This window comes from Manacus candei, unplaced genomic scaffold (genome assembly GCF_025592945.1).
Source record: "Manacus candei isolate 608988 ecotype Guabito, Panama unplaced genomic scaffold, ASM2559294v1 h1tg000095l, whole genome shotgun sequence".
Taxonomy (NCBI): domain Eukaryota; kingdom Metazoa; phylum Chordata; class Aves; order Passeriformes; family Pipridae; genus Manacus; species Manacus candei.
In genome coordinates, this window is record NW_026138143.1 from 3,920,964 (window position 1) to 3,947,192 (window position 26,229).

The 26,229-nt window shown below is 40.0% G+C and overlaps 1 protein-coding gene across 1 annotated transcript in view; it reads left to right on the top strand.

Moving 5' to 3' along the window:
- Nucleotides 1-26,229, top strand: part of ELMO1 (engulfment and cell motility 1) — a 316,630-nt gene that overhangs the window by 31,008 nt on the left and 259,393 nt on the right. Inside the window, exon 3 of the mRNA XM_051768541.1 lies at nucleotides 21,075-21,224. Coding sequence (XP_051624501.1) covers nucleotides 21,147-21,224 — 78 coding nt within the window. The 5' untranslated portion in view covers nucleotides 21,075-21,146. The remainder of the gene's footprint in view (nucleotides 1-21,074; nucleotides 21,225-26,229) is intronic.

Sequence of the window (26,229 nt, forward strand, 5' to 3'; positions counted from 1 at the left end):
GCACTTGTGGAAGGAAGTTATCATCAATGCATTCCAGGAACCTCCTGGATTACTTATACCCTGCTGTGTTGTCCCACCAGCAAATGTCAGGGTGGTTGAAGTCCATGAGGACCAGCACTTGTGAACATGAGGCTATTCCCATCTGTGTGGAGAGGGCCTCCTCTGCTCAGTCTTTGGGTCAGGCAGCCTGTAGCAGACTCCTACTATATATATATAATGTCACCTGTCCCTGGCCTCCCTTTAATCCTGACTGAAAGTTCTCAGTTGGTTCCTCATCTATCCCCAGACAGACCTCCATGCACTCCAGCTGGTCACTGACATGACTCACCTCTGAGTCTTCCCTGCCTGCTCTTCCTGAAGAGCCTGTATCCTTCCATGCCAATACTCAAGTCAAAGGAGTCATCCCGCACATCTTTATGATGCCAGTAAGATCATAGCCCTGCAGACATGTGCATGTCTCCAACTCTTGTTTGTTCCGTGTGTGTGTGTGTGTATAGAGACATTTCAGTTGGGCCCCAAAAGCAGCCAGCTTACTGACTGGAGTGGCTGAAATCCCTTTGTGCTGCTCTTCAAGTGCTCTCCTTCTGACCTTCAATCCCTCTTCAGGCTCTCGACATCTCTTGCTGGCCTTGGCATCAAACTGATTTGCGATTTGGGTGGATTGAGGTTCCCCTCCCCCAGCAGTTTTAGTTTAAAGCCCTGTTCACCAGCTTGGCAAGCCTGTGAGGCTAAATGATTGCATTAAAAAAAAAAGCTAGGTTTGTGGGAGTAGTAACTCTCATTAGTCTAATTGGTGTAGCTGGAGAAGGTAAACAATCTAAGTTGCAAAAAACTGTTTTCTTTCATGAAGAGCAAGCAGCAGACTTGAAAGCTAAATTCAAGTTGGAGAACACTTACTTTGAACTTATTTAGTTCTGTGTCAGTCTGACAGAAAACAATAGTTGGTATCTGCAGGTTGAAGAGCGTGATGATAAAGGAAAAGGCTATTATCTCCAGGAAGGAGTGAGTGAGTCAAATAACATATGGTCTGTAAAATGTGGAGACATATTTTATAATGTGCAATAGAACTACTCTCTCTCAATCTCACCTTTTGTTATATATTACAGCTATGATCTGAGATTTGTTTCTGAAAGGCTGGTGATGAGTTCTTTTTGTGGGGGTTGTTTTTTGTGTTTGTTTTTATTTTTTTTTAAGTCTCCAATGACAAATGGCTGTTTCTCTTAGGTTTTATTTGTATTATTTGGTTACCCATGTGAGTTTGCTCTGGTGCCTAGCAGTGTGCATTTAGCAATAATTAATTTAAAATTGCCATGTAAAACTAGTTAATGAAACAATATCTATTTTTTTAAACAACAAGTTTAAATATTCACCTTAGTAGTGACAAGAGTGAATACCAGCTGAGAAAGGTAGTTCTTGATTTGTATTTAGATACTGGGGGTAGTAAACTTCAGGGTTAAATGCCTTTAGAATACACCTGTTACAAAAGGTAACAGTTGATTTGAAAAGGGCCTTTAGGAAAACTTAATAATTTTGAAGGTTGCTGCAGATACATTTATTATTTGGTTAAGCCTCAAAAAAACTCAGGAAGGTCCAGGTAACTGGGAGGGTATGCCTTAATACTTTGTAATGCAGTGTGCCTATTATGAAGGGACGTGTGCCATATTTGGGCTCTTTCCTATTGCATGGTTTGTATTCTGAGGTCACTCTTAAATCACTGAGCTTCTTGAGTGGTTCAGCTGTGCTACATGCATGGGATGTTTAATTACTCTGTGAAATGCAGTTTTATTTTGGAAGTGGTGTGTTTCTTCTTAGACCCCTGCCTGATCTGCTAGTCTTATTGCTAAGGGTAATATCAAAGTTGTTTTGCCCTATGCTTCCATATGGAATATAAGGGAACTAATATGAACTATATTTGCTTCCTAGAGGAGAGAATGGAGCTGAGTAAGCTTAGTGAATAAAAGTTCAAATAAAATCACAGTGACTTAAATGCGAATGTCCTTTTTGATTAAAAACTTACTCATTTCAGTCTAAAATCATCTCTACTTTGAAGTGAGGTTTCTTTTTATGATGTAACAGGGAAGTGTTATTCCATCTGATGATGTTATTTTACTGTTAGACTTTTCTTTGCAAATGAAAGGAAGAAAACCTTTTTTCTTTATATGAAAAGCCAGTTACTGTGTTATTGGGAAAAGGCTTTAATGACCCTAACTTACCTAATGAGGGCATTATCAAAAGAGCCCTCTGTTCACAGATTTATAGGGTGGTATTTCTTAGTCTGAATTGTCTTTGAAACTGCCATTTAATCTTAAATTCTTTGTAGTGAAGTAGTTGTTGAGTGGAGTTTTTGGTTGGGTTTGTGTTTTGTTTGTTTGTTTGTTTTTCTTTCAGGACAATATGAAAATATTTCAGTTAGTTTTACTTGTGTTTTGACCACGGGAGACTTTTTTTTCCAAAGTCCCTGTAAACAGTTTAGCTAATGATGTAGTTTGGGTGCTAATGTGAAGTTACTGGTTTGGATTTATCAGTAACCTTTAAAAGTAAGTGTATGAATAAAAAAAGTTTCCGCCAAAAGTCCCAGTTCTTAAATGCTGAAGTTGCAGGGGTTTTCTTTAAATTAGAGAGGTTGGGTAGGGCTGGGACTGAATTTGTTTTATTTTCAGATTGTGGTATGTTAGTTTTATTTTAATGGCAGAGTCTGGAAGAGGCAAATTAATTGCTGTTGTGGTGTTAAGGCATGTCAGAGTTTGAAGAATTACGGAGTTTGTGTTGTGCTGGATTGGAGTGATGAAGTACAGATAACAGGCCACAGCTGGGGCCACAAATTAGGCCTCTCAATTTGATGCTGAAAGTATTGCATTAGAGTTGCTCTTCCAGGATTACCATGTGGAAAGTCTGATGAATAAAACCAGATCTGAAATAGGGAAGCTAGAAATGCATGCTGCTGCTGAATAAAAACCAAAACACCAACCTCTTGGGGCTTCATTCACGTAAAATGAGGGGGACCACTTTACTAAAGCAAGAGCAGTGCTCAGGAGCTCACTGGTCTTCAAGAACTTCCACTGTTTTTTGATTCTTAGTGGTTCTTTAAAGAACTAGGGTTCTCAGTGATTCCTTCCTGTTACAGCCAGCATCCATTAGGGGAGGATGAGAGTTGTCATCCTCCCATGGTCTCACAGCACCTATCTATTGTTACGTGGACTCCATCAAGAGTTGGGAGCATGAGGTTTATCAAGAGGTGTTTCTGGAAGGTGCATAAGCTTTAATCCAACCGAAGTACTGTGCAAAGGCCTTCCTATACAGGAAGGATCCACTGAGGAGGTAGAGCACCAGCTTCTGAATGCTTGTGGGCATGGGAAACTTCAACATATGGGTATTGTCCTTGCGTTCTGTGTAGCTACCCTCTTGCTGTGGGAATGTTAATGCTCCAGGTATTTCCAGGCACCGGATAGGAGTAATGTAGTAATAGATCAGATCTGAATTACAACAATAATTCTGAGCAGTGATAGTTTTATTAGCAGAAATGTTCAAAACAACCCCAAATGTACAGATCTGTCCTGTGCTTAGGATGACTAGCAGACATGCCCATAATCAGTTCACAGATGGTCCAAGAGCAAGAGTATGAACTGCGGTGGACTGGCTGAAGCTGTCACAGCTGTTTCATGGTTGTGAGTCCTATAAGGTTGTCTGGGGCATTAAGTTCTTATAAAACCAAGGGATAGCTCTGGCCAACCAAGAGCTGCATGCAAACTTTGATTATCCCTGCATAGGGCTGGAACCAAGAAGATGCCAAGTAATAAAAGACTGTGCAAAGTTTCCTCCTCCCCTTCCTCAAATGTTGCTATTCAATGAGTGTAGCTCTATCCTGACCCGCAACATCCCGTTCATTGTTTTTGTGCTAGGAGTTTCCTGAATGCTCCATGGAAAATGTGACACACTTTGTAATGTAGAACAAATATCTTCTGGAGCGGGACTCAACCGAAAGGATAAACTCTGCATTGTGACTTTAATCCAGATTTGCATTCCAGTGAAGAACTCAGGTGGGGAAAATGTCTGTAACATAAGATATTGAGATGTAAAGCCACACAGTTGCCTTGGATATGAGGGTTTATTTATGCACAACTCAGAATCGATAAGTCTCTGGCCTTTTCAAAGGATTCTTCCTTTTTTCTTGCTGATACTTTAATATTTTTCCAATGCATGTGGCATTTTAGTGGATTGACAGATGACCAACTGATGTTTTATGTACAGTAGCAGAGGCTATGTTAATTTGGGATGTAGTACTTTACTGTTTCCATCAGCCTACTTTTCTGACTTTCAAACTGGAATTCCCATCTAGTCCTTCAAATCTATAAATGCACCTTTTTGAGAGGAAGTAAGATAGATGGCAATTCTAACATTTGGTGTATAAGGCTTTTGTGATGAATTGTTTTCTTCTAGCTACTCTGTTCATACTTACTTTCAAAATCTTGAAAAGCAACAACATTAATAAATCAAAGTGGGCAAAGATCAAGCATGTGGTTTTATTTTAATAAGGGATAAAGCTGAAACCTCACTGAGTGTACATTGTTCAACACTTGTTCTCTGAGGCTTATGAATCAGTCCCTTCATTAGTGATCTGTAAGCATTTCCTTTTGTGGTTACAGGGTATTTTCATTAGAAAATCCAATGCAAGATAATACTCGGTGCATTATTTTTGGTGCTTATGCTCATGTGCAAAGTTAATGTTTAAAAAAAGAAAAAAAGAAAAAGCAAGACTTTTATGACCATGTGAAGTTTTGACTTCACAGAGCGAGTTTGCTTGCTTGATTTATGTCTGTCAGCATGAAGAGGATTTTGAAAGAAGGCCTAGTAAGCCTGCAAGCTTGAAAAAAAGGTATAATTTGCATGGTTATGTCTTGTGTGTCTGGGACAAGTTTTCCCAAAGGCTGCAGGGAAAAATGTGCTTTGGGGACTATTTGCTCTGTTTGTGTTGAGGAGGACAGCAAGAAATGTGTCTCTCCTAGCTTTTAATCATTGCTGGTATTTGGGACAGTGTACCCTGAAGAGGGTAAGGTCAGAATCTGGTGGAAGAAGGGGAGTCATAAATAAAAGAATTAAAAACTTTGAGACCCGTCCTCTCATCCCCCTTGCTGCCATACCTACGCAGCCGCATCACTCTTTTTATCGTAATTGTTGAAAGAGGCTGCTAAATGAAGAAACCAGTTTTCCTTTTGAACTTTTAACCTTCATGAAAGCTATAGTAATTGGCTTCTACAGAGCATAGGTTGTTTCGGTCTAACATTTAAAAAAAAAATACAGGAAGAATGAAATATCAATGTGCATTTCTGAAATTCCCAAATTGGCAGTGAAGGTCTTGCATCCCCGTGCTTTAAAAACCTCAAAAGTGCAGAGAGAGATTGGTGAGGGTTGAAATGTCTCTGTTGCATCTCAGCTGGGATGTACTTTGGCTGAGATGAAAGTTCAGCAGTTGGTACAAAATCTCTGCCTGGGGAAAAAATGGTTGGTGTGTGTGTGTGAATGTAATCTCTTTGAGGGAGTGGAAGAAGGCTTGAAGATTGGGTCATGTACAGGGAAATAAAACACTGTCAGAAAATAAAAGGAGAAAAAAAAAGCCAAAGGTGAGAGAGATGGATTGTCCTGCTAGGCTAAAGGCGAGTTTTAGGCTTAGATTCCTTCTATGAATGCATGTCCTGTTTAACAAAAAATAAAGAAATGTTTCCCTGCTTCATCCCTATTAAAGTAGAACATGGTAAAACTCTTGACAGTTGCTATTCTTTCTAAAGTTGACCATGTGAAAATTTTATGTACTAAAACAAGGAAAGCACATTAAGGTCTAATCCTTGCTTACTCTAGTGGGTCTTAAAGCTGTCATCACTTTAAAGTCATACAAAAGCAAAAATAGTGTCTTAAATACAAATACTTTTTGTCCTCAGTGACTTTTAATGCACACATTATAAGCCAATGATTAAAAAATATAAAAGCAGATCCAGATCAAATCATGCTTTAGGTGACATTTAATCTAAAAGTGCTTGAAAACACCTTTCATGGGTATCATTGCTAGCTTTATCATCTATATAGAAATGTAATACATTCTTGAAAACTTGAAAACAAAAATTTAGAGGGCCACAGTCTGCCAGCACAGACCTGTGGCCCCTTCCTTCTCACAGCCTAGTAGCTGTACTGCATCACATGTGGCTGCTCAAAAGGAAAACATGCTCAACAAGACTTTTTACTTCTCAGCTGCTGGAGGAAACTGCCAGCTTTTGGCACGGTTGAGTTTCTCTTAACAGAAGGCAGCAATACATATTGTAAGTAACTTGTCTGGTGGCATGCAAAGCTACCTTGCTGCCTTCTTCCTTTTAAGATATGATTCTTCTTTCTTAAATAAGGTTGGTTAATGAACCAGGAGAAATAGTAATGGATTTAAGAAAGGAACTGTTAAAAAGTGGCACCTCCTCAATTTATGGGGAATAGTTGAGTTTGATCTTGTTAGAGATGAAACTGTTCTTGAGAAAATTGTAATCCTTCCTAGCTATGGGATCTTTCATCTTGCTGTTGCATTTTGCATCTTTAAAGCAAGAGGAAAGCATTTTCTGTCATGTACCTGTCTCTTTTAACATCTATACTTCCACTTCAGCAATTAAATGACTAAAAGCAAGGGCAGGAGAGAAGGAAGCCAGCAACCTTGCATTAATTTCACTCTGTAAAACTACAGAGATTATTTGAGGCCGGAAAGAGGTAGCTGTGACAGGACAGGGGGCTCTTCCTGTCATGTGTGTGCTGAAATTAGGGCAGTTGCCAGGAATGGCTGAACCAATGAGCCAGATGACAGACTATTTCTAAGCTAAGAACAGCTTAAATTTTCAGGACTCTACAACGAAAGCACACAGTTTTTTGCAAAGTCACACGTATCAAACAATGAAAGCCTGAGTAAAAGGGAGAACATGGTAAAGAGATGAGCAGTAGTTGCTTGCTGGGCTGCTTCTGAATATTTGCATTTTGATTGGCTCCACGGACATTTGTGTGTCCCTACAGCATGTTCTGTGTGCTCTTTCAGTCTTAAATGAGTATAATGGTGATGCCTTTATTTTACCTGGGAAATTAATTTCCCTTGCTGATTTGTTTTAAAGTATGTAGTCCACCTAGAAGTGTATTTATCATTTTGTGTTGGTAATGAATCTTTTAATTTGGCAGACTAAGAGAATTATTATATTTACTGGGCAATAAATATAGGCAATAAAGTCTTTGCTCCTTTCTGTCCCATCCCAGAGTGCATATCTGGGATCCTTGTGAGAAGCCCTGTCTGATGCATAGCCGCTCTGAAATGCTCAAAAAGAGAATGGACTGTTTCCAACAGACTCTGAAGCTGCATCTTCCACTTCTGCCTCTCTGTTTTTTAATGGGAGGTGTTGTATTGAAACTAAGGATGGTAGCAGGAAATGGGTAAACCAGTCTCTACTTTCAGGGTCTTGAGGGCTGGGAAGAGTAAAATGCAGGAAGATCCAGGTGAGTAATCTGTCCAAGGACATGAATAAATAAGGCAGCTTCCCATTCTGGATAATCTGTGAGCCTGATTTAGATACAACCCCCTGTAGCCTCTAAATGCCTCTCAACTTCTAGGAAGAAATGTGGTGCTCCATTTTATAGGTGGTTGTTAGAGGCACAGAGGACCAAAGGGCAAGTACGTGGCCACACACAAAGCCTTTGAATGAAAGAAAATTAAACACAAGTGTTCTTGGTTCCAAGTTTAACATCTTTGTCTTTGAAGCAGCTTCTCTGTTCGTTTTTTGAAGCAAACTCTCTGCTCATTTAAACAGTGTGATTACTACGTGTGGTAGAGAGTTCTCTTTAATCAGTGCTGTGGGGAACAAACTTGGCAGATATAAGGTCTATTTGCAGGTGAATTTTTTCAGTTTATTTTTTCTGTGGTCCGTGTCTTATACTAGCTGCTAGTAGTGTCATTTCTCAATGACACCGAGGTCAAATAAGAATCTCGAGCTTTTGTGTCCTGAAGTTTGTTTTGCAAATACTAGAATACATTTTTCTGTCTTATTTAAATTGGGAGCATTAGATTTTGTCCTGGGCACTGATGTAGCATGTTTACCTATTGGCAGTGCTGCTTCAGAATTTACTTCAAGTGAGTTAATGTACTATTTTTTAGGTTTTTATCCCAGTCCTAGTCAAAATTGTTGGCATAGTGGGTGAGAGCAACAAGGTAAGATGTTTGGGTGAAATACATCTAATTCTTTACACTCCAAGAAGAGAGCTTGTGAAGGTGGTGTGACTTGTGGGAATCTGCTCCAGAGTTTGGAGAATGGCACAGGTGAAAAGAAAACTTAAAAAAATCTTCAAAACCATTTTTTCCTTCATTCCTCATGTACACTGTTCTCTTAAGTTTTGCATGCACAGATCAAGAAGAACCAGTTGGCAACTGCATATTGTGAAGAACGTGTTTTTGTGAGCCCTACATATATCCTCCAAGCAGAGTAGAAGGAAGTTGCATCCAGCTCTGACAGAACAGCCAAACCCTCTGTTAGGTGTAAGGGACTGTAACTGAAATGGGACTCAAGTCTTGGTCTTCAGAGATGTGCAGTCCACTTACTTGTTACAGGGCAGGTTGTCTGGCAGCTTTGGAAATGGGATGTCTCTTTCCTGATCATACTCCTTACTCCAGATTAAAACCTTCTGGTGGGCTGTGTCTGTGGTTCTGTGAATGCAGCTCAAGGACTGCATCAGTGAGAAAAAATGAAGTATTCTTTCAGTAGCGATGCGCACTGCAGCTTTTTGGAAATGCTTTTACTTTCGGTGTACAACCTGTGAATATTGCTTAATATAGCGTAAAATGAGAGTGGGTAAGCTCTGTGTTTGCTGTTGTCACCATGCTGCCAAACCTGTAAAGCTATCTTTCAGTAGAGTAGAAGCGTTTAACTGACAGGCAAAAAGAGGACTCCATTGTGTTTTAAAGCAATTAATACCTAAATCGCACTCACTGATTGAACGTTAGAGAGCTAATGATCTTGCCACAGAGATATGTGTTTGGCTTTGTTTTACTATTGCCATTTTCACACAAAGGACTTTTCAACCAGGTGTTAGCCCTCTAGGAAGTTCAAAATGGTCAACTTCAGTTGACAGCTTTATTTGGAAACAGTTCTGACACGTCAAACTGAACTAGACAGTTAACTGAACAGTGATTTGCCACCCCTCACCCCCAAGTACAATGGGAAAATTTAATTTGGGAACACTGAAGTCTGAAAGGAAAAAAGATAAACAGTGGTTTCTCTCACAGGGGACTTGGTGAAGGGGTGTTACTTTGTATTTCTGAAGATACCAGTTCTGGCAATCATCAGAGCACTGGAAATGTATTTGGATTTTATCCAAATGCTTTAATCTTTTAATGTCTGTTACAATTATAAAGGAGCTCATTGAGTTAATGAGACATACCATAATGAACGTAGTAATTGCATACTTTTACATCATTCTTCCCCATGGCATTGAATCTCAGCTGTGTGCCAGGAACTTTGCACAGGTGAAGTAAATCCTTTTTTTTTTTTTGTCTCTGGACATACTTACACAATGGTTTAAGATGAGCAGGTTGTATTCCTGTTTTCATCTTTGGCCTTACACATTCCTTGTTGTGATCCTGATACTTGGGTGAGTGAGTGGTGAACGCATTCAAGGGGCTAATCTGTCTGAAAATGTGTCTTTGTTTTTGTTTTGTGGGTTAGTTTTTGGACCCTTCATCTGTCTGAACTAGCCGGCTGGACAAGTGCCAGTGCTGCACTGGGGAGAGGGAGGCAAAGCCGTGACATTGGGAAGCAGACACCAGATCTGCTGTGGAACTGGACTTTGCCATTCAGAAAGTTTTTTGGAGCAGAAAGATTTTATTTTACCAGAAAATGTAAGGATGGTGGCCCAGGATGATGTATATGTATTACAATATTTTCAACATAAAGCAGTTACAAGGATCCATTTTTTTTTTTGCTATATAATAAGTTAGAGGTATGCATTTTATTATGCAGCAAAGGCATAGTGTCCTTCTCCCTGCTCTGTAGTTATCATTTGTAAGTTTTTAGCAGGTAAAATACTTGGCAGTAACTCCTGTGTGGCATCCAAAGGGTATTAAATATTTGAGGCACTCTATTTGTTTTTAGGATAATAGAGTAAAGCATCACACAACAAGTGCTGGTTCATTTTGAATGGGTGTTTTGATAGAAGTTGATTGAGTTGCAGCAGCAGTCGGTGACAATTGATGTTCTGGCTCCTGGGAAGAAAACTGCCACGAGTTGTCTTGCAGAATAATGTGGCTGGCACAATTCAGTCCTCAGTGCTTGTTGCTTGTCTGGATGCATGTATTGTGGGGAGGTTAAGCTCTCAGTTCGTTTATTAGCCAGTTTGGAAACAGTGAGTGTTTTGCTCATTCTTGGCATAACTGTGCATGTTCCCAGCGAGGCTGGAGCAGGAGCTTCAACCAGAGCATGGCAATGGGGAAACACAGCTGTGCCATCATCAGCTTTTGACAGTGAGTATTAGCTCCAGTCATCTGAGGAGTCTTAGAACACCTTTGAAATGATAGTTGCTTATGAGATACTTGGAGAAACAGATCATATGTACTACAACGGTGACTTTTTAATTGATAATGACTTCTTACCTTAGCCATGAAGTAAACATATTTACTAAACTACGTAGTATTTTTCATGAGTCAAGTTTCTTGTTAAAGTATTTCCACTTTTTTCTGATAATAAGAACAGTAGACAATCATAACACCTTTCTTTAGCTTTAGCTGCAGTTAACTGCTCTCCTCTCCCCCCAATTTTTTTTTTAATAGCTCAGCATAATAGCATAAATTAGATTCAGTATGGGTTTCAGTTCACATGTGGGTTGTAATTTCTGAGTGAACGCATTGCCTGTGCTGCTGTCCCTGCTAAAAGGGAGAGACAGTAAGCTTTTCAACTGTTGTCTGCTGCTTAAACTGCATGACTCCCTAGAGCTTATGACTCAAACCAATAAAGGATTATGTTTACATCACTCTTTCCTCTTTCCCTGGGCCATGCAGATTTTAATGTTGAACAAAGTGTGCAGTAAAATTATGGGGTGACCACAAATTGTACCCAGTGCTTGAATGTCATGTATTAGACTGGAACACAAAAGCAATTTGTAGTAGTTTTCCTGTCAGAAGTAAAGTTTCTTATTGATCTTTAAAATTTTAGTTCAAATTATGGAAGACTAGAGTGTTTTTTGAATGAGTGCTCTTGGATGCCAGCTGAGAAGAGTTCTAGAGATTGTTCCTAAGTTGTAACCAACGGCTGGTTTTAATATGCTTAGAGAATCTTATTTTGGCATAGAAGGCAACCTGCTACAAAGCAGCTCTTTTTGCTCATTGTGTGCACAGTTAACTACAGAAAGGCACAATATTTAAACACAGATGGGTAGGCTAGGACTTCAAGAGTGCTTAGGGACATGATATCAGTGCTCTCAGAGAATCACAGAATGGTTGAGGCTGGAAGGGGCTACTGGAAGTCATCTTGTCCAACCCGCCTGCTCAAGCGGGGTCATCTGCTACTCATGGTTTTGCAATAGAGAGATGAGTAAGGGATAGTCTCATGTTAAACTACCCAGATCTCCTGTTACCAAGTGTCACATTTAACACAGTTTACCAAGCTTTATGCAGGACGAATCTCTCCTGGAAAAGGGCTGGGTGAGCAGTGTTGGCACTGCTAATACCTTGTAGTCAGGTTTCTTCCAAGAGGTTTCTTGCATCCCTCCAAAATACCATCCATGTTCTGATTGTGTGAACCTGAACTTAGCTTGTACTTGGATTCTTCAGTATCTTTTTGCTTGTATTTTGCCTTACAGTGATCTTATGGTTAGTCTGGCTGTATAATTGAAATGACTGCTCAGGTATACAAGTTCCTCTTGATCTAGGATTACAAACAATGGCCCCAAGGTGTGTGTCAGTATTGAAAGGGAGGGTGATGCCTCATTGGGATGTCCCCAGAACAGTGGTTCCAGGCTTGCAGGTACACAGACTGAGCAGTACTGTGCAAAGCAGGGCGGCATCAGTGTTAAGGATGGGCATATACACAATAGTTGTTTGGGGATGTGACTGTGTCTATGTTTGTTTCCTTAATATCTCTGTATTCCTGTTTCCAAACTGAGTTTAATGATGTCTGTTATAATGCTGGCTTAGTCTCAACAATTGATATTGTTTGGAGATACAATCTCTTTAATGCAGAATAGCTCAAATTATTCCACAAATGTTAGTTATAGACAAGGTCTCTAATATTAATTGTGCCATGCTTTTTTTTTTTTTTTGTTGGCCATTACTGCTTTTCCATTTGCTGTCTTGTTTTGCTGAATTTCCTCCAGAGAGCCACCACTGTGAAGTCCACAAGTGTTAAGGGCAAATTATTCTTTACGAATATGAGAGTGTAAGCTGGCAGAGAGTTAGGAGTCTGCAGGAGTGGATTCAGAGACTGTATAGTGCTGAGAAGTCAGGAGAACGTGGGGTATTTTGACTGTTAGCTGTTTTGATGCACTGATTGCAGTAAGTATAAGAGAAACAGGGCTGGTAGGAACACCTCTGTAGATGGAACTGCTTTCTGCTGCAAGATTTCTGACAGGTGGTTTCTTTCCTTCTCTTGTTTTTTGTCATCTTTCATAGTGTTATAGAATGTTCTGAGTTGGAGGGGACCCACAAGGACCATTGAGTCCAACTCCTGGCTCAGCACAGGACACCCCAAGAGTCACACCATGTGCCTGAAAGCATTGCCCAAACACTTCTTGAACTCAGACAGGCTTGGTGCTGACCACTTCCCTGGGAAACCTGTTCCAGGGCGCAGAACCTTTTCCCAATCTCCAGCATAAAAACCTCTCCTGACTCAGCTTCATGCTGTGCCCTCAGGCCCTGTCACTGGTCCCCCTCCTCTTCCCTTTGTGAGGAAGCTGCTGACTATGATAATGAGGTCTCCCCTCAGCCTCCTCCAGGCGCAACAAGCCAAGTGACCTCAGCTGCTCCTCATATGAATTCCCCTCTAGACCCTTAACCATCTTCATGGCCCCCTTTGGATGCTTTCTAGGAGCTTTATCATCCTTCTTACATTATGACAGCCAAAACTGCTCATCTTTGAAGAGCAGTATCAGTGCCTGACAAAAGGCTGGTGTCTTCAAAATTTTTGTGCCCTCCTCAGGTTTGTAAGTGATATCCACCCTTTCTTTTGCTGTTTCTCTTACTTATAATGAACATTAGCCTCTGCTTATTTACTGTGGAATAGCAATATGGCTCTTTTCCATGGGGTTTTTCTATGCAGAATGGTTACTTTAGAAAATAATTCTGTTTGTTTCAACCTTCGACATCCTGTCTAAGCCATCAGTTCACTTGTTATTTCCTCTAGCGCTCACCGTCTCTGTTGCCTTTTCTTCCTCCATTTGATGACTAACTTCCTGGCAGTACCATTAACTCCTCTGTAAGTAAGCACTGATAGGTAAAAAATTCTCTTTGTTTTTTATACTGCTGCTTCATCTTCCTTCCAGCAGGAAGTTTAGGGCTTTTTCTAACTTTGAGCTTATCTTCTTGTGTCTGTTATCCTTTGGGATATAGCTGGTCATCATTTTCTTGATTCAGCCTCTGCTGAAGCAAGGTAGTAAAGTGTTACCATCTTGACTCAAGATGCTCTTTTGTGTGTCCCTTCTAGCCCACTGACTTATACAAATGCCAGGAAAGTACAAAGTACCATAGCCAGATCATGCCAGTAGTAAAAAAGAGGACTGTGAGTTTTTGTTATTTCTTTACAATCCTTAATTGAATTTTATTCAAAATTCAAGCACTTTTGATGAACTTTCTCTGTTTCTTTTCAGCTATTTTCAACTACCCTGTAATAAACCTATTCCGTTTCCAGTTACATTTGACTCCTTTGGAGTGTGCTTAGCTTAAACATTAAAAAGCACCACCCCTTTCCCTTCATCCCCCAAAAAATTGTCTCCAGCCTCTTGAGCAGTAATATTTTGCATTGCTTTATTTTGTTGTTTCACTGTGTCAATTTCCTTCTTTCATTCTTTCTGCTCTCCAACTTCTATGCTGAAATCTTTAATTCTTTCCTTACAACTCTTAAGAAGAGCAGCACTACTGGCTGAAATTGAGGCTTCATCTCTTCCCCATTACTTCACTCCTACCTGTCAGGTTGTGTGAGGCTACCTTTAGAGGTAGGAAAAGAAAATTTTATTCAGCTGGATTTTAAGGGATATTTTTTGATGCTTGCTTCAGTTTAGAAACATTTGGAGTACAACCCAGTGATGAGAAACATCAAATGAAGCAGCAAGCTCTGATAAACTGTGAAAAGTTTAAGTAGATTCTAATGTTGGTATTCAGAGTAGCGTTTAATTTTGTTTCTATACTTGATACCTACCATGGTCTTCAGATTTCATATGCTAGGTAGGTACTCAGCATCTTTGAAAAATCATGCACTTTTTTGTGAAGCCTTAGCTCTTTTGCTTCTGGGCTTTTGGTGTGGGGGTTGTGTTGGTGCATTTTGGTTTTGTGTTGGGTGTTTTGTGAGTTAGTTTATTATAACAAAAACAGCAGCAACAACAACAACAATAATAATTTCTTTTAGCTGGAATTGTCTTTTGAATACTTGAGTTTGATAATTTCCTTATCTGTAGTTCAAAGACCTCACATATAAAGGTCTTTAGTGAACATAGCATCTTTCTGTATGGTATATGAGTGTTAATTAAATTCCCACAGAGGTTCAAATAAAAACTTGAATAATGAAAACTAAGTTTTCAGTCCTCTTCTGAATTATAGACATGTAACTAAAAGTTCCTTAGTAAAAGGAGAATGATCTTCCTAGAAGCAGGGGAGTACAAGTTAAAGTACCTGGATTTTTCTGGTATGCTTCAATATGTGCTTTAGAAGCAAGACCAGACAGTCTGCTTGCTTATATTCTCAGTACATGCAGTCCATTGTGTTTTCTTCCACCTTTTCTTTTGGAGCACCCGTTAAAGGCTTTTTTGCTCTCTAGTTTTGAAGAGTACTTTTTTTGAGAGTGGGCTCGCCTGTCAATGACAGTACAGCCTTAATCACATAAAATGCTTCCTAAGAAGAGGAACAAGATGACTGCGGGAAAGAGAAAATGCTTAGAATGAAATTGTGAAGAAAGGTTATGGGTATATGGGAGTGAGATAGGTGACAACCACATGATTATTAGCTCTGCTTCCAGAACAGCTTTACCAGTGGCAAAAACTGTTCTGTTCTGTACATTTTACTACCATATTCCTAAAATCTCCTCCAATATTTGGTTTCCAGGTATTTTGGAGAGGAAAAGTGTTGTATTTAAACTTGAAGGATTCAAAGTTCATTTTTTAATAATATTAAATGGTGCTTTCCTGAGCTAATGATGCATTATTGATCAGCAGGTTGAGGGTTCAACATCAAAAAAATAATCCTGTTGGGAAGCTGATGGACCACTCTGAACAATGGAAGTCTGTTGAGTAAAGTCATGTTTTCCTGCAGTGTTGGTGGCTGCTGCAGAGGGGGTAGCAGCCCCCTGGGTTGCCTGCTCTCTGAGATCACTGCATTTTTTCCATCTCTTACTAGAGCACAGCTCATAGCTCCTGTACAGCTTTATCTTCTATTTGTGTCAGAGCATCTGTAGATTTTATTGACGTGGGTCTGCTGGGCCTTTGACTTCTGTCTAGTTGAGGGGTGAATAGCGCTGAACGGGCAACAAAAGGGAAAAAGGCAGCATGAAAGCCTTTTTATGTACACAAAGTGTACATCCAACCCCCTGGCTTCTGTGCCCTGTTTTTATTTCTTGCAGAGATGGTAGAGCATGTTTACATCTCCTTAGACTCAGCTGTTCAGTCATGCAGTTTAACTCCAAAAATAACTCTCTTGGGGGATATTAATCCAGCAGTGGATTATCTTTCTAAAATCGTTAATCAGACTTGGTCCCCGAGGGACCTTCCAGCTGAACTTGCCACTTAGTTTCTGTTTGCTGGGGCCGCGGGAGCTGAGGGGAGGAAGCTGATGAGGTTTGACAAGAAGTGGTTACTTACATAAGGTGCTGAGCGGAGGGACCCGTGCCTCTCCTCCTGCTGTGGGACCCTGCATGCCCAGCTGAGGGCTCAGCTCCCTGCCAGCACCTGCTGTGCCCTGCTTTGTCCTGTCACCATTATTGCCCTCACTTCCCTTCGCCTTGAGGAAACGCTGTGGAAAAATCTGCCTGTGAGGGGGGCAGGGCGAGGTGGGGGGGAAATCTGTGCCAGCTCCAGGTGATTCCTATGTATGCTGCCTTTTGTCCAGGAAGGAGAAACACGTGCTTTGTTTTATTAAATTCTCAAGTGCACTTGGTGTTCCTTCGGTTGCTTTTTGATCATTAATTTTCTTACTCAAGCTGCTCATGAAATGACCTGGCCTGCTCTTTGAATATTACATCTCTTCTGTAAAAGAAGAAATAAGCTGTTTTAGGCTTCTGTTTTCATATATTTGTAGAGCTGCAAGTCACATATCTCCTGTGAGCTTTGCATTTTTCTCCTGTCTGAAGAGTAAGAATAGAGTTTATTTCTTAAGAGACGTGCTCTGATAGCTTTAAATTATTTAAAGTACTTTGAGATCTTTGTATGGAAAGTGCCAAGGAAATTGCAAAACAAGTTTAAAGAAAAAAAAAGAAAAAGGAAGATTTCCACTGAGAACTAATTTCATACACGAATAAAATCCTGTTTTCCCCATGCAATGCATAGGTAGAAAAGGAAAATTCTATATATTTTGTGCTGAATGAATCCCTCAGAGCCAGGCAGGTAAATTGAGAGCTTGCATGTCTGTGCTGATACATTTTTACATTAAATCTAATATACTTTGATCTCCAGCTTCACTGTTTGTTACTCTGACTTAGTAGACCACCGCAAACACTTCATAGCATAGTTGAAATGCATATATATAGTATATGTGGTAATAACAATAAATCACCAAATTTGCACTTTAATAGGCTGATCTGTCATAGTTCTGCAATACCACATGATGGAAGAAAGTGGTAGACATGTTTTGATTGTGGGGTTTTTTTCCCTCAAATTATAAAATAGTGTGCTTTTGAGCATGTAAGTTGTTTAAACACCCTCCTGGTTACAGCTCCTTGCATGCATTAGGGAAAACAATGGGAATTTGCCTTCCTTTTTCTCAGACCCTTTCCTCCCCTTCATACACTTGTGCCTGCGTATGCATCCTCTTGCCTTCAAATTCTACCTTGAAAATAAATATTTTAAAAATGAGTTGCAAAGTTGCTCTTACATGTCAGTGCTTCTCAGTTCCCACTGGGAGAGAAAAAGGAATTGCACTTGAGAAAACTCCATAACTAGACCCTTTAGTGACATCCCTATCCTTTTTACTGCTTGCCTGCTGCTGGCATAACGAAAAGCTATTGAAATCAGTTCTAGTTCTTCATTCTTGTAATGAAAATTGCTTACTAAATTGGAAGCATATCACACCAGGGTGTGTGCCTTCCTTATTTTAGTGGGCAGTGTCTAGCACACTGTGTACCACTGGCATAAATAGTGGGTAATTTTGAATTGTCAGCACCTGCATGAATAGTAGGTAATTTTGAATTGCAGAATTTTCTTTGCAATAATAATTTTGTGATGACAGCTAAACATCTATTTTGGCCTTAAAAAACCCAAAAAGAATATTTGCTTCTGGCATTGCTACATAGGTAGAAGGAAACTAAATTATCTTTTGGATCCTACATTGGATTCATAAGATTATGAACTAAGACAGAAAAAGTCAGCTCATTTGACTAAGATGTCCACAGAGAAACAGAAAGAAAGTAATGATTTTATCTGCTTTTCAGCATTCAGACCACATTGTTATCTTTGAGTTGGTTTTCTGGTGGAAAAAGTGGAAGTACACCCATTTGTATTAGTTAAAGATCTGTCACTTAGCTCTGTGTTTTATGACTGTATAAGCATACATGTAGTAATAATTATAATTATGTAGGAGATCTGTGCTAGCCTACGTTAAAACTAGTCACACTGAAATTGTCTTCTGCATGCTGTGGCAGACTTCTCTTGTGCCTTGCTTTGGAATGTACATGCTTATTTTCCATAGCTGAATTTGACTAACTTACCATCAACCTACCTTGACTCTTCTTTCTTAAACCTTTCCTCCTACATAACTTGTTAAGATTGCCCACAATTCACTAAAGTAAAATGAGGGTTAATGCCCTCATTTGTATGGGAAAATGGAAGTTTTCTGCAAATTTATTGCTGTGTAATGTTGTTTTGGTTTTGTATTTATGGCCAGTGATCATGAATCAGTGTTTTTTTTCCAGCATTTATTGTGAGCTTTGGAGTTAGTGAACCTCCAAGGGAAGGCATTGGGTTGCAAGATAACTTTTCTTTGTCTCTTGCAGTGAGAGATGACAGTGCTTCAGACTGATTCCCTGTCTTCCTAGTCAAAAGAAACTCTTTGCCCATGCACTAGGTGGATTCTCTGTTTTTTATAGGTCTTCCTTCTATCTCGTTAGGTTATGTGGCCTACAGATGATTTTTTTCATTAAAACTGTAGAAGAAACATGATGGGGGGAAATAAAACTTGTTGAAAATAAGGGCTTACTCATCTGAAGCTATCCTCAGTCAAGTTTGTCTGGCAGGAGCTGCTGCTGCCCTTTTGTGTTGTGGCCAGTAAACTCAGGCCCTGGCAGAGGCTTCCAGCATCCTTGCTGCCAGGGATGGAGTGCCAAGCCAAGGAATGCAGGGAGAAACCTGTTGGTCAGGCATTAAGTCAGACAGCTGCAGGTGGTTTAATACCGAAATGACAGCAGACTGAGACTACCAAGGATTGCACTGCTGAGGAGGTGGGAAACACCATCACTGTGAGTTTGGGAGCAGAAGATGCCAAAGTCTGTTTCAATTGACTGTCAAGGTGGATTAACAGCCCATTGCTGCCAACAAATCTCTCTTTTCCTCCCTTCTTCCATGTTGTACCACCTCTGGGAAGCTGTTAGACTTGAACATGGTAAAAACCAGATGACCAAAAATACTTTTTTCTGGTGGTTGGCTGAGGCAGTGTTTTGTGCAGCGAGGGGACTACTGGTGGGATCTGGAAATGGTGGGTGCGTGATTTGTCAGGGGAGAAATGGTGAGAGCTTTGCATCATCTAAGGCTCTACAGTGTAAAAGACAGCCAAAAGTAAGTGTCTGTCTCTTCTTAATGACCAGCAAGCCAGCTGCATGCTTTAATTGTGTTTATTCCTGGTTCCTGAAACATCTACCAAATGTAGACAATATCACAGTGTTTCTTAATCACATTGTTTAGTCTTTCAAGGCACTTCCTGCAATCCAGTCTTATTTATAGACCATCCATTGTCTTATTTACTGCCTTGTGCTTTGCTTTGTGGTGATGTGCGATCCTGTCAGCGTCAGAACTGCCATTGTTGGAAATAAATTGCTGGAGTGTTAAAGTTCACAAATTGCTTTTATAGTATGTGCTAAGAACCCTATGTAGAATGTAGCAGGGCTTGCAGACTCAGACGACCGAGTCTTTTCAGAGCAGACCAGAGGCATGCAAGAAAAAAGGAAATGCAGAGCCGTATATGTGAAGGCTGGATGAACTCCAACTTCGAAAAGTAGTATGAGACAAAGGTACAACATTTCTTCATAAAGGGATGATTTCATGATTTTGTTCAGGCTGATGTTCAGACAGAAGTTCATGCTTCTGCACTTGAATAAAGGTTGTTACACTGGGTTAGTTGAAGCAGCAACTGAAGGTGGTCAGAGCCTTTTCTTACCTGTACCTGTTTGTGGCTTTTGGATGTCTGGTATACTCAGCCAGCTCCTCTCCTTGCCTTAGCTTTTTCAAAGGGTCTATGTGCAAGCATGTGTCCGTGCTTTCACCACTTCCTTCTCTTTTTCTGCTAAGAGGAAGCGGGGCTGCGCCTCTGGGGATTTCTGCAGATTCTGCTGTTTTGTCATATGTGATGGCACTTTGCTGGGTCTCAGCAGAGTATGCGGGAAGTGCCATGGTTGGCATGGAGGGCTACGCAAAGCAAGCAGGAACCTCCCTGTCTGCAGCAGGGTGCATGGGTTGCTGTGTCTGAGAATTGCAGAGCTTTGCTACTAGAGAGAGTGTCCTGCTACCACTGAGCTGGGAGAGGGGTGCAGGTTTGTTTGCAAGCCCAGCGAGGTGCTACACCCTCTTGAAAGACATTCGCTGTTGTTGTTGTGAGGTTACAAACTTTGATGAGTCAAAGGAGACAGAACTCGGTGAATCAAAAGAGACAGAACTTAAATTCTGCAAAACCTGAGGATTTAGTTCTTCCCCTTTCCTCTCCTTCCCCCAGATTCACAGCCTGCACAATTTGACATGAGATCCTGTAGATACTTATATTATTGCAGAATTATGACGTCTTATGTAGCTGATTATATCACTGTGAATGCATACTATATCCTTGTGTATTCACGTGTCTGAGATGTACCACAGAGAAATATTTATATATGGGTATCTCTGGATCCGTTAGGTGAGGATGTGTCTGTGTATATATATGTGGAAACTGCTGTGTGTTCTGCCTTCTTCCTGACATACTGGTTGCTATAGTGCAGTGATCTATTTGTGAACACCCAGAAGATCATTGCTATAGTTAAAAGAAACAGTGTTTCCTGGCCATAACTTCCTGGGCAATCTCTTTGCCTGGAGCACCAGCGTTAACTGATTTGGTCACATTCCCTGGGACTCCAGGAGTGACACTGTAACAGGAGCTTCCTCTAGTTTGTCACTTTTCCCCACCAGCATATTAAATAATATTTAAAAATAGTTTTTCTATTTAAATCTAATGCATGCCTATTATTCACCGTACATTTCAGTGCTTCAGCCATCTTTCTAACAGACTGTCGAGCTGTGCAGTGTGTCGTGGCATTGTGTCCTGTGTTTGCTTCTCTAATATCTGCCATTCTTCCACTCTTGCACATACATACACACATACATTTTCATTCACCTGCCCAGCCAGGGGTAATGTAGGAGACTGTAGTGGCAGCGCTGGAGTTCTGTCTGAACTGCCGTATTATTCTTTTTTTTTTTTTTCCTCCCTGCAGGTGTGAATGAGAGAGACTCTCTGCAGTATTTAGTGTCCAGTTGTACTGGCTCCGGTGAACAGCAGCGTCGCGATGCCCCCTCCTGCTGATATAGTGAAGGTGGCGATCGAGTGGCCAGGTGCCTACCCCAAGTTAATGGAAATAGATCAAGTAAGTGCCTGTGTACGTGTGTTCAGCTGCCCCTGTGCATAAATAAGCTCGTCTCTGCATGTTTATGTCTCTGCTTTTCTGTTTCCTTCCATGCGCAAGTATTTTTTCTGTGAGTGCATGTGGGGTGGAAGGCATTTTTTGTAAGGGATGTAACCCTCTTCCTCTCTTACTACTTAATGGTTTTGATGTGTTTAGCTGGTTTCTTAATTTACTTTTTCTTTTAGAACAGCTGCTTAAATAAGGCATTTTCTGCTTGCGTGACCCACTTAACACTTTTGTGCCTTAGTTTGTTCAACTGTAAAATTGTGGTAATGTTGTTACCTCTGGGTGGAAAGTCTTCAAATTTCTAGTCAGTGCTTTGCATTTGGAGTAGAATCATACTGAATGGCTGCAGCAAGTGCAGATTTTGGAACTTCTGTAGTAGTGCACAGTGAGCAGGAGAATCTTTGCTGTTCCATACAGAAATCTGAGGGGTTATTCTGTTTAGCTGGTTAGTTCTAATGCAATGGCCCCATAGACTGATTATATTCAGAGTACAGAAGTTAACAAATTCAAAATTTTGAATTAAAAACTCTTTTTAGGAAATTAGATGTGGGGGGTAAACAAACCAAGTCAAGTTATACAAGTGCTGTGTTTTATATTCTGGACTTGGCTGAGATTTTTTTGTGGCAAGTGTATTAAAAGGAACCTCTTTAATATTTAACAGCTTACTGATAACATTTTGAAACCCTACAGCGTTACCTGTTTAGAATTATTATTACTTCTGTAAATATTATTCTGAGTTAAAAAAAGCATTTCATAATGTGTTTTAGGCCCTAGTGTGTCTGGGGACTTAGTCTATTATAAAGTTCTATTGGACAGGAGAGCATTTGAATTCACACTGAAAATGCTTTACTGTAATGGGTTCATAATTTCTTCATGCAGTGCAATCAGTTTCACTTATAGTTAACTATTTTGTGACACATGCCTGGGAAATTCCTGTGTGAAATTTGGAGAATCACGGAACTAGAGGAGAGCTGGAATAACAGCAGTCCAATTTTTAGCAGTCTGAAAGCCCCATTAGAGGAAAAGGGAGTTGCCAAGTGAAATCAAACTTTGTAGTTTGATTTTTTGACCTGCCAAGGTTTTCCATTTTCATTTGCTGAAATTTTTCAGTAGGCAAGGTAGAAATCTTTTACCTTCTGGAGTGAGGAATGTTTTGCTTTTTCCTTCTTATATAGCACATGGTAGACACTGCACACTGTGTTCAGGAAAAGAGGCATGTTAGTCATGATGAACCAAGTACACTGGGAACAAAACTGAACAAATATTATGCAGTCTCCTTCCAAACAGCAGCAAAATAATACCAAAGTGATTGGTTTTAATTTACAAAATAGCTTAAAGGAACTCTCATAAAATCCTCATACCTTATCTGAAATATTAGCTTACTTTCCTGAAACCTTCATTTTACTTTTATTATGTAAGACTTAGAGGAGACAAGAAAGATCAGTGCTGACGTATATTGGGTAGAACTGTTCAACACAACTTGCAAGTTGTCTGCAAGCCACTTTATGGGGAGGAGGAGGAAGAGTGAGAGCAAGTTTGAAAGGTAGAAGACTAACAGCAGCCTTCTCCTGATGCAGAGAGAAATGAAGGAATGAATTTTGAGGGTGACATCCCTCACCTTTCTGACATGGAATGATGGGAAAGAAACATGCCTTCCTACTGCCCACACACACAAACACATTTACCTTTTCAAGGTTGGGAGCAATGTGGGAATGAACCCTGAAAACATATAGGGTGATACATGCTTCTAAGCACACAGCTCTGCTTTTGATTCACTTAATGCTAACTTTTCCCCAATCTGTTTCCTTTAAAACATCTATTCAGTTGAAGAGCTGTAGTGGAGGAGATGATTCATACCTCAGATGGCTAGCTGTCAGAGATGATAAAGGGGAAGAGAGAAAAGGAAGGCAGAAAAGAGAAATGACTTACCCATTGACCAGACACTGCAGCCAGTGCCTGTCTCCCAGGTGGGATCTGCTTATTTAGCCACCACTTAACATATATTCAGAAAATTCTAAAAGCTTTGCCATACCAGTTTCCTCCCTCTCTGATCCCTTACCAAGAAGAAAAACAATATTTAAAAGAACAGCACTAAATTATAATTTTTAAAAGAGCAACAAAAATCCCTCACCTTGCATGATGCAACTTCTTTATCTTTCAGGGTACTAAGGGTATTCCAGAAATTGAAGTACAAATGCCATATAAGAGATCAGAAGAAAATCTGGGAGTTTTTTTGGGTTGCTTGTTGCATATACTTGGAAGCACTTATTTATATTCTGTTGCACTTTATCCCAATTTACCTGCTGTGTATATGCATGTTTTGCTTAGCAATGAAGAGAATATTTTCAAAGTGAGGAAATGTCACCGTGAAACCTGAGCAATTGACAGTGGGATAGTGGAAGATGTTGGGCCTGAAAAGAACTCATGAGTATTTTTTCCACCAAATGTTATTAAATTTTACATTAAAAACCTCCTCTTCAGATGCATGACTTCTCACAATCTGGACTTCAGGAGGCACAGGGCTTTTTCAAGTTGAGGCTTCCCACTAAATATCTATAGGTTTGTCAGTCTGGGTTCATCGATGATGGTTTTAACTTTAATCATACAAAATTAGTCTCAGTTAGAGAGATTCTATGCCAGAAAAACTAATATATAATTAAGTGCCTTTTGGAACCTGTGCCTGCTTCCAGTGAATGAGAAAAAAGGTTTTCTGCTCATTCATTACCATGTACTATTTGATGTCAGGGTTTTACAACTGCTTTTTTTTCCTGGAAAGTTGCTTTAAACAAGGAGGGCAAAACTGCCTATTGTTTATTACTCTCTCTCTCTCTTGCCAGGTGGGGACTAATTAAGTTGCAGTAAACCTAGCAGCTGGCTGATGCCTGTATGCATTAAAACTGATTTTAAATCATGTGCAAGCTTATGTACTTTTGTGCTTTCTCCTTGAGAGAGTTGATTGAATACAGTTACTCTCTTCTACACTACTTGTTTTGGTTTGGTTTTTTGTTTTTTTTTTTTTTTTTTTTAAATTTGGTTTCCTTCCCACTTCCACCATTTTCCTCAATTATAAATTTGAAAAATAGCATCTAGACTCTTCCCCCCTGCATAAATCTGTACTAGCAGTATTAAAACTGTGGTCTAAATTAATTTTTAATGAAAAGATTTGATTACGACTTTAAGACCTGGGTATAGGGATGATCTTTCACTCTGAAGTCTTCCTGTTGTGTAAAGGGAGGAATAGAAATGAGTTGGTGTCTGAATTTGCATCCAGATCTTATTGTGGACTTTTTAGGGATGCAGTCTGGGGAAGAAATGAATGGTAGATGCTGACTGTCTGTTGTCTTTTTCTCCCAGTCTTCTGGCTAATTATTCTCGAAGATGTTAAAAGTAAGGCTGCACAGGCTCTGTACAGGTGAACCAGGATGCTGGCTAGTCTATTCCGTCTTCTCTTTATTTGTCCTGGAAATAGCCATTTCATAAGAGGATGTTATTTCTTGTGTTCACATGAAAAATTGCATGCTTTAATTTGTACCCATTATGTATAACTCATTCTTAGCTGTTGGGGTTTTTTTACAGCACAGATTATTTTAGGTAAGCCAGTGCTAGTTTTAGGTTACCTGAATACTTTGTAGATTTACAGTTTCACTGTTCCTGCTGCAGGGGAATCAGCTTCCATGAGAGGCATAAAATGGATATTTGAGGACAATATCTATTTTGGCTTATCCCATTTAAATCCACTCTTGTATGTTAACACAAGTTGTAATAAAACCTGATTTGTCTATGCACTGGGATGAACTTCCTCAGCATTGGAGATAAACAACTGTTTCTACAGAAAGGAACAGTTTATGATTACACTTGGCCATACAGTCTCTTCCTCCAGGTTTACTTTTATCTATAAGGTCATTAAACATAGATTAAATTAGCAGATATGAATCTTTATACTAGCAAAAAAAAAACACCTGTGTTTTCTTTTCAAAGCACAAACCTGTTACAGTGGACAAAATTATCATATGATAATTTCATGTTAATACAAGTGCAGCACATGGGAGGAACCACAGGCTGCTTTACATTTATGTTCTTTCTAATGTTTAGATTTAGTCAGCAATTTTATCTTTCAAGAGTGTCTTTCAAGTTATCTCTTCTGGTTGTTTTTTATTTCTTTATAGAAGTTATTGTACTTCATCATCATCATGGCTGGGCTTCGCGAACGAAGATCTGGGAAGGGCTCTACCCAGATTTGTTACAAGTGCGCTGGTGGCTAAAAAGGCCAATGCGAAATAGACAAGTCCGGTTGCAAAAGGCACAGCAGAAAGACTCCTTAGGTGGTAAATTCTGCAAGACACGATTCTTTCTGCATTGTCTTTTCTCCTCGAGAGTCATCCTGCGTGCGTTCTCAAAGGAAGCAGCAGCGTTATAGATGGTGTGTCTCCAGACCTCCTGATTGGAGGCCAGAGTAGACCAGTTATGTTGATCGATATGGCCAAGGCTGAGATGTTGTTTCAGGGAGTCCTTGTATCTTTTCTTCGCAGCTCCTCTCATGCAGCAGCCAGTGGCAAGTTCACCATAGAGCAAGATTTTAGGGAGGTGGTGGTCCTTTATCCTTGAGACGTGCCCTGGCCAACGGAGCTGTGTTCTCAGTAACATGGCCTCAATACTTGTGATTGCTGCTTGTTCTAGAACAGACATATTAGTCACATAATCTGACCAGTGGATGTTTAGGATTGTGCGGAGACAGCGTTGATGGAAGCATTCTAGGAGTCACAGGTAGTGGCAGTATATGATCCATGATTCGGATCCATATAAAAGAGTAGACAGCACTATGGCTCTGTAAACACTGATCTTTGTACTTTTCTTCAAGTGTTTATTACGCCACACTCTTTTATGGAGCCTTCTAAAAGCACTGTATGCCTTTGCTAACCTGTTGTCTATCTCCCTGTCAATCTTACCATCCGAGGAGATG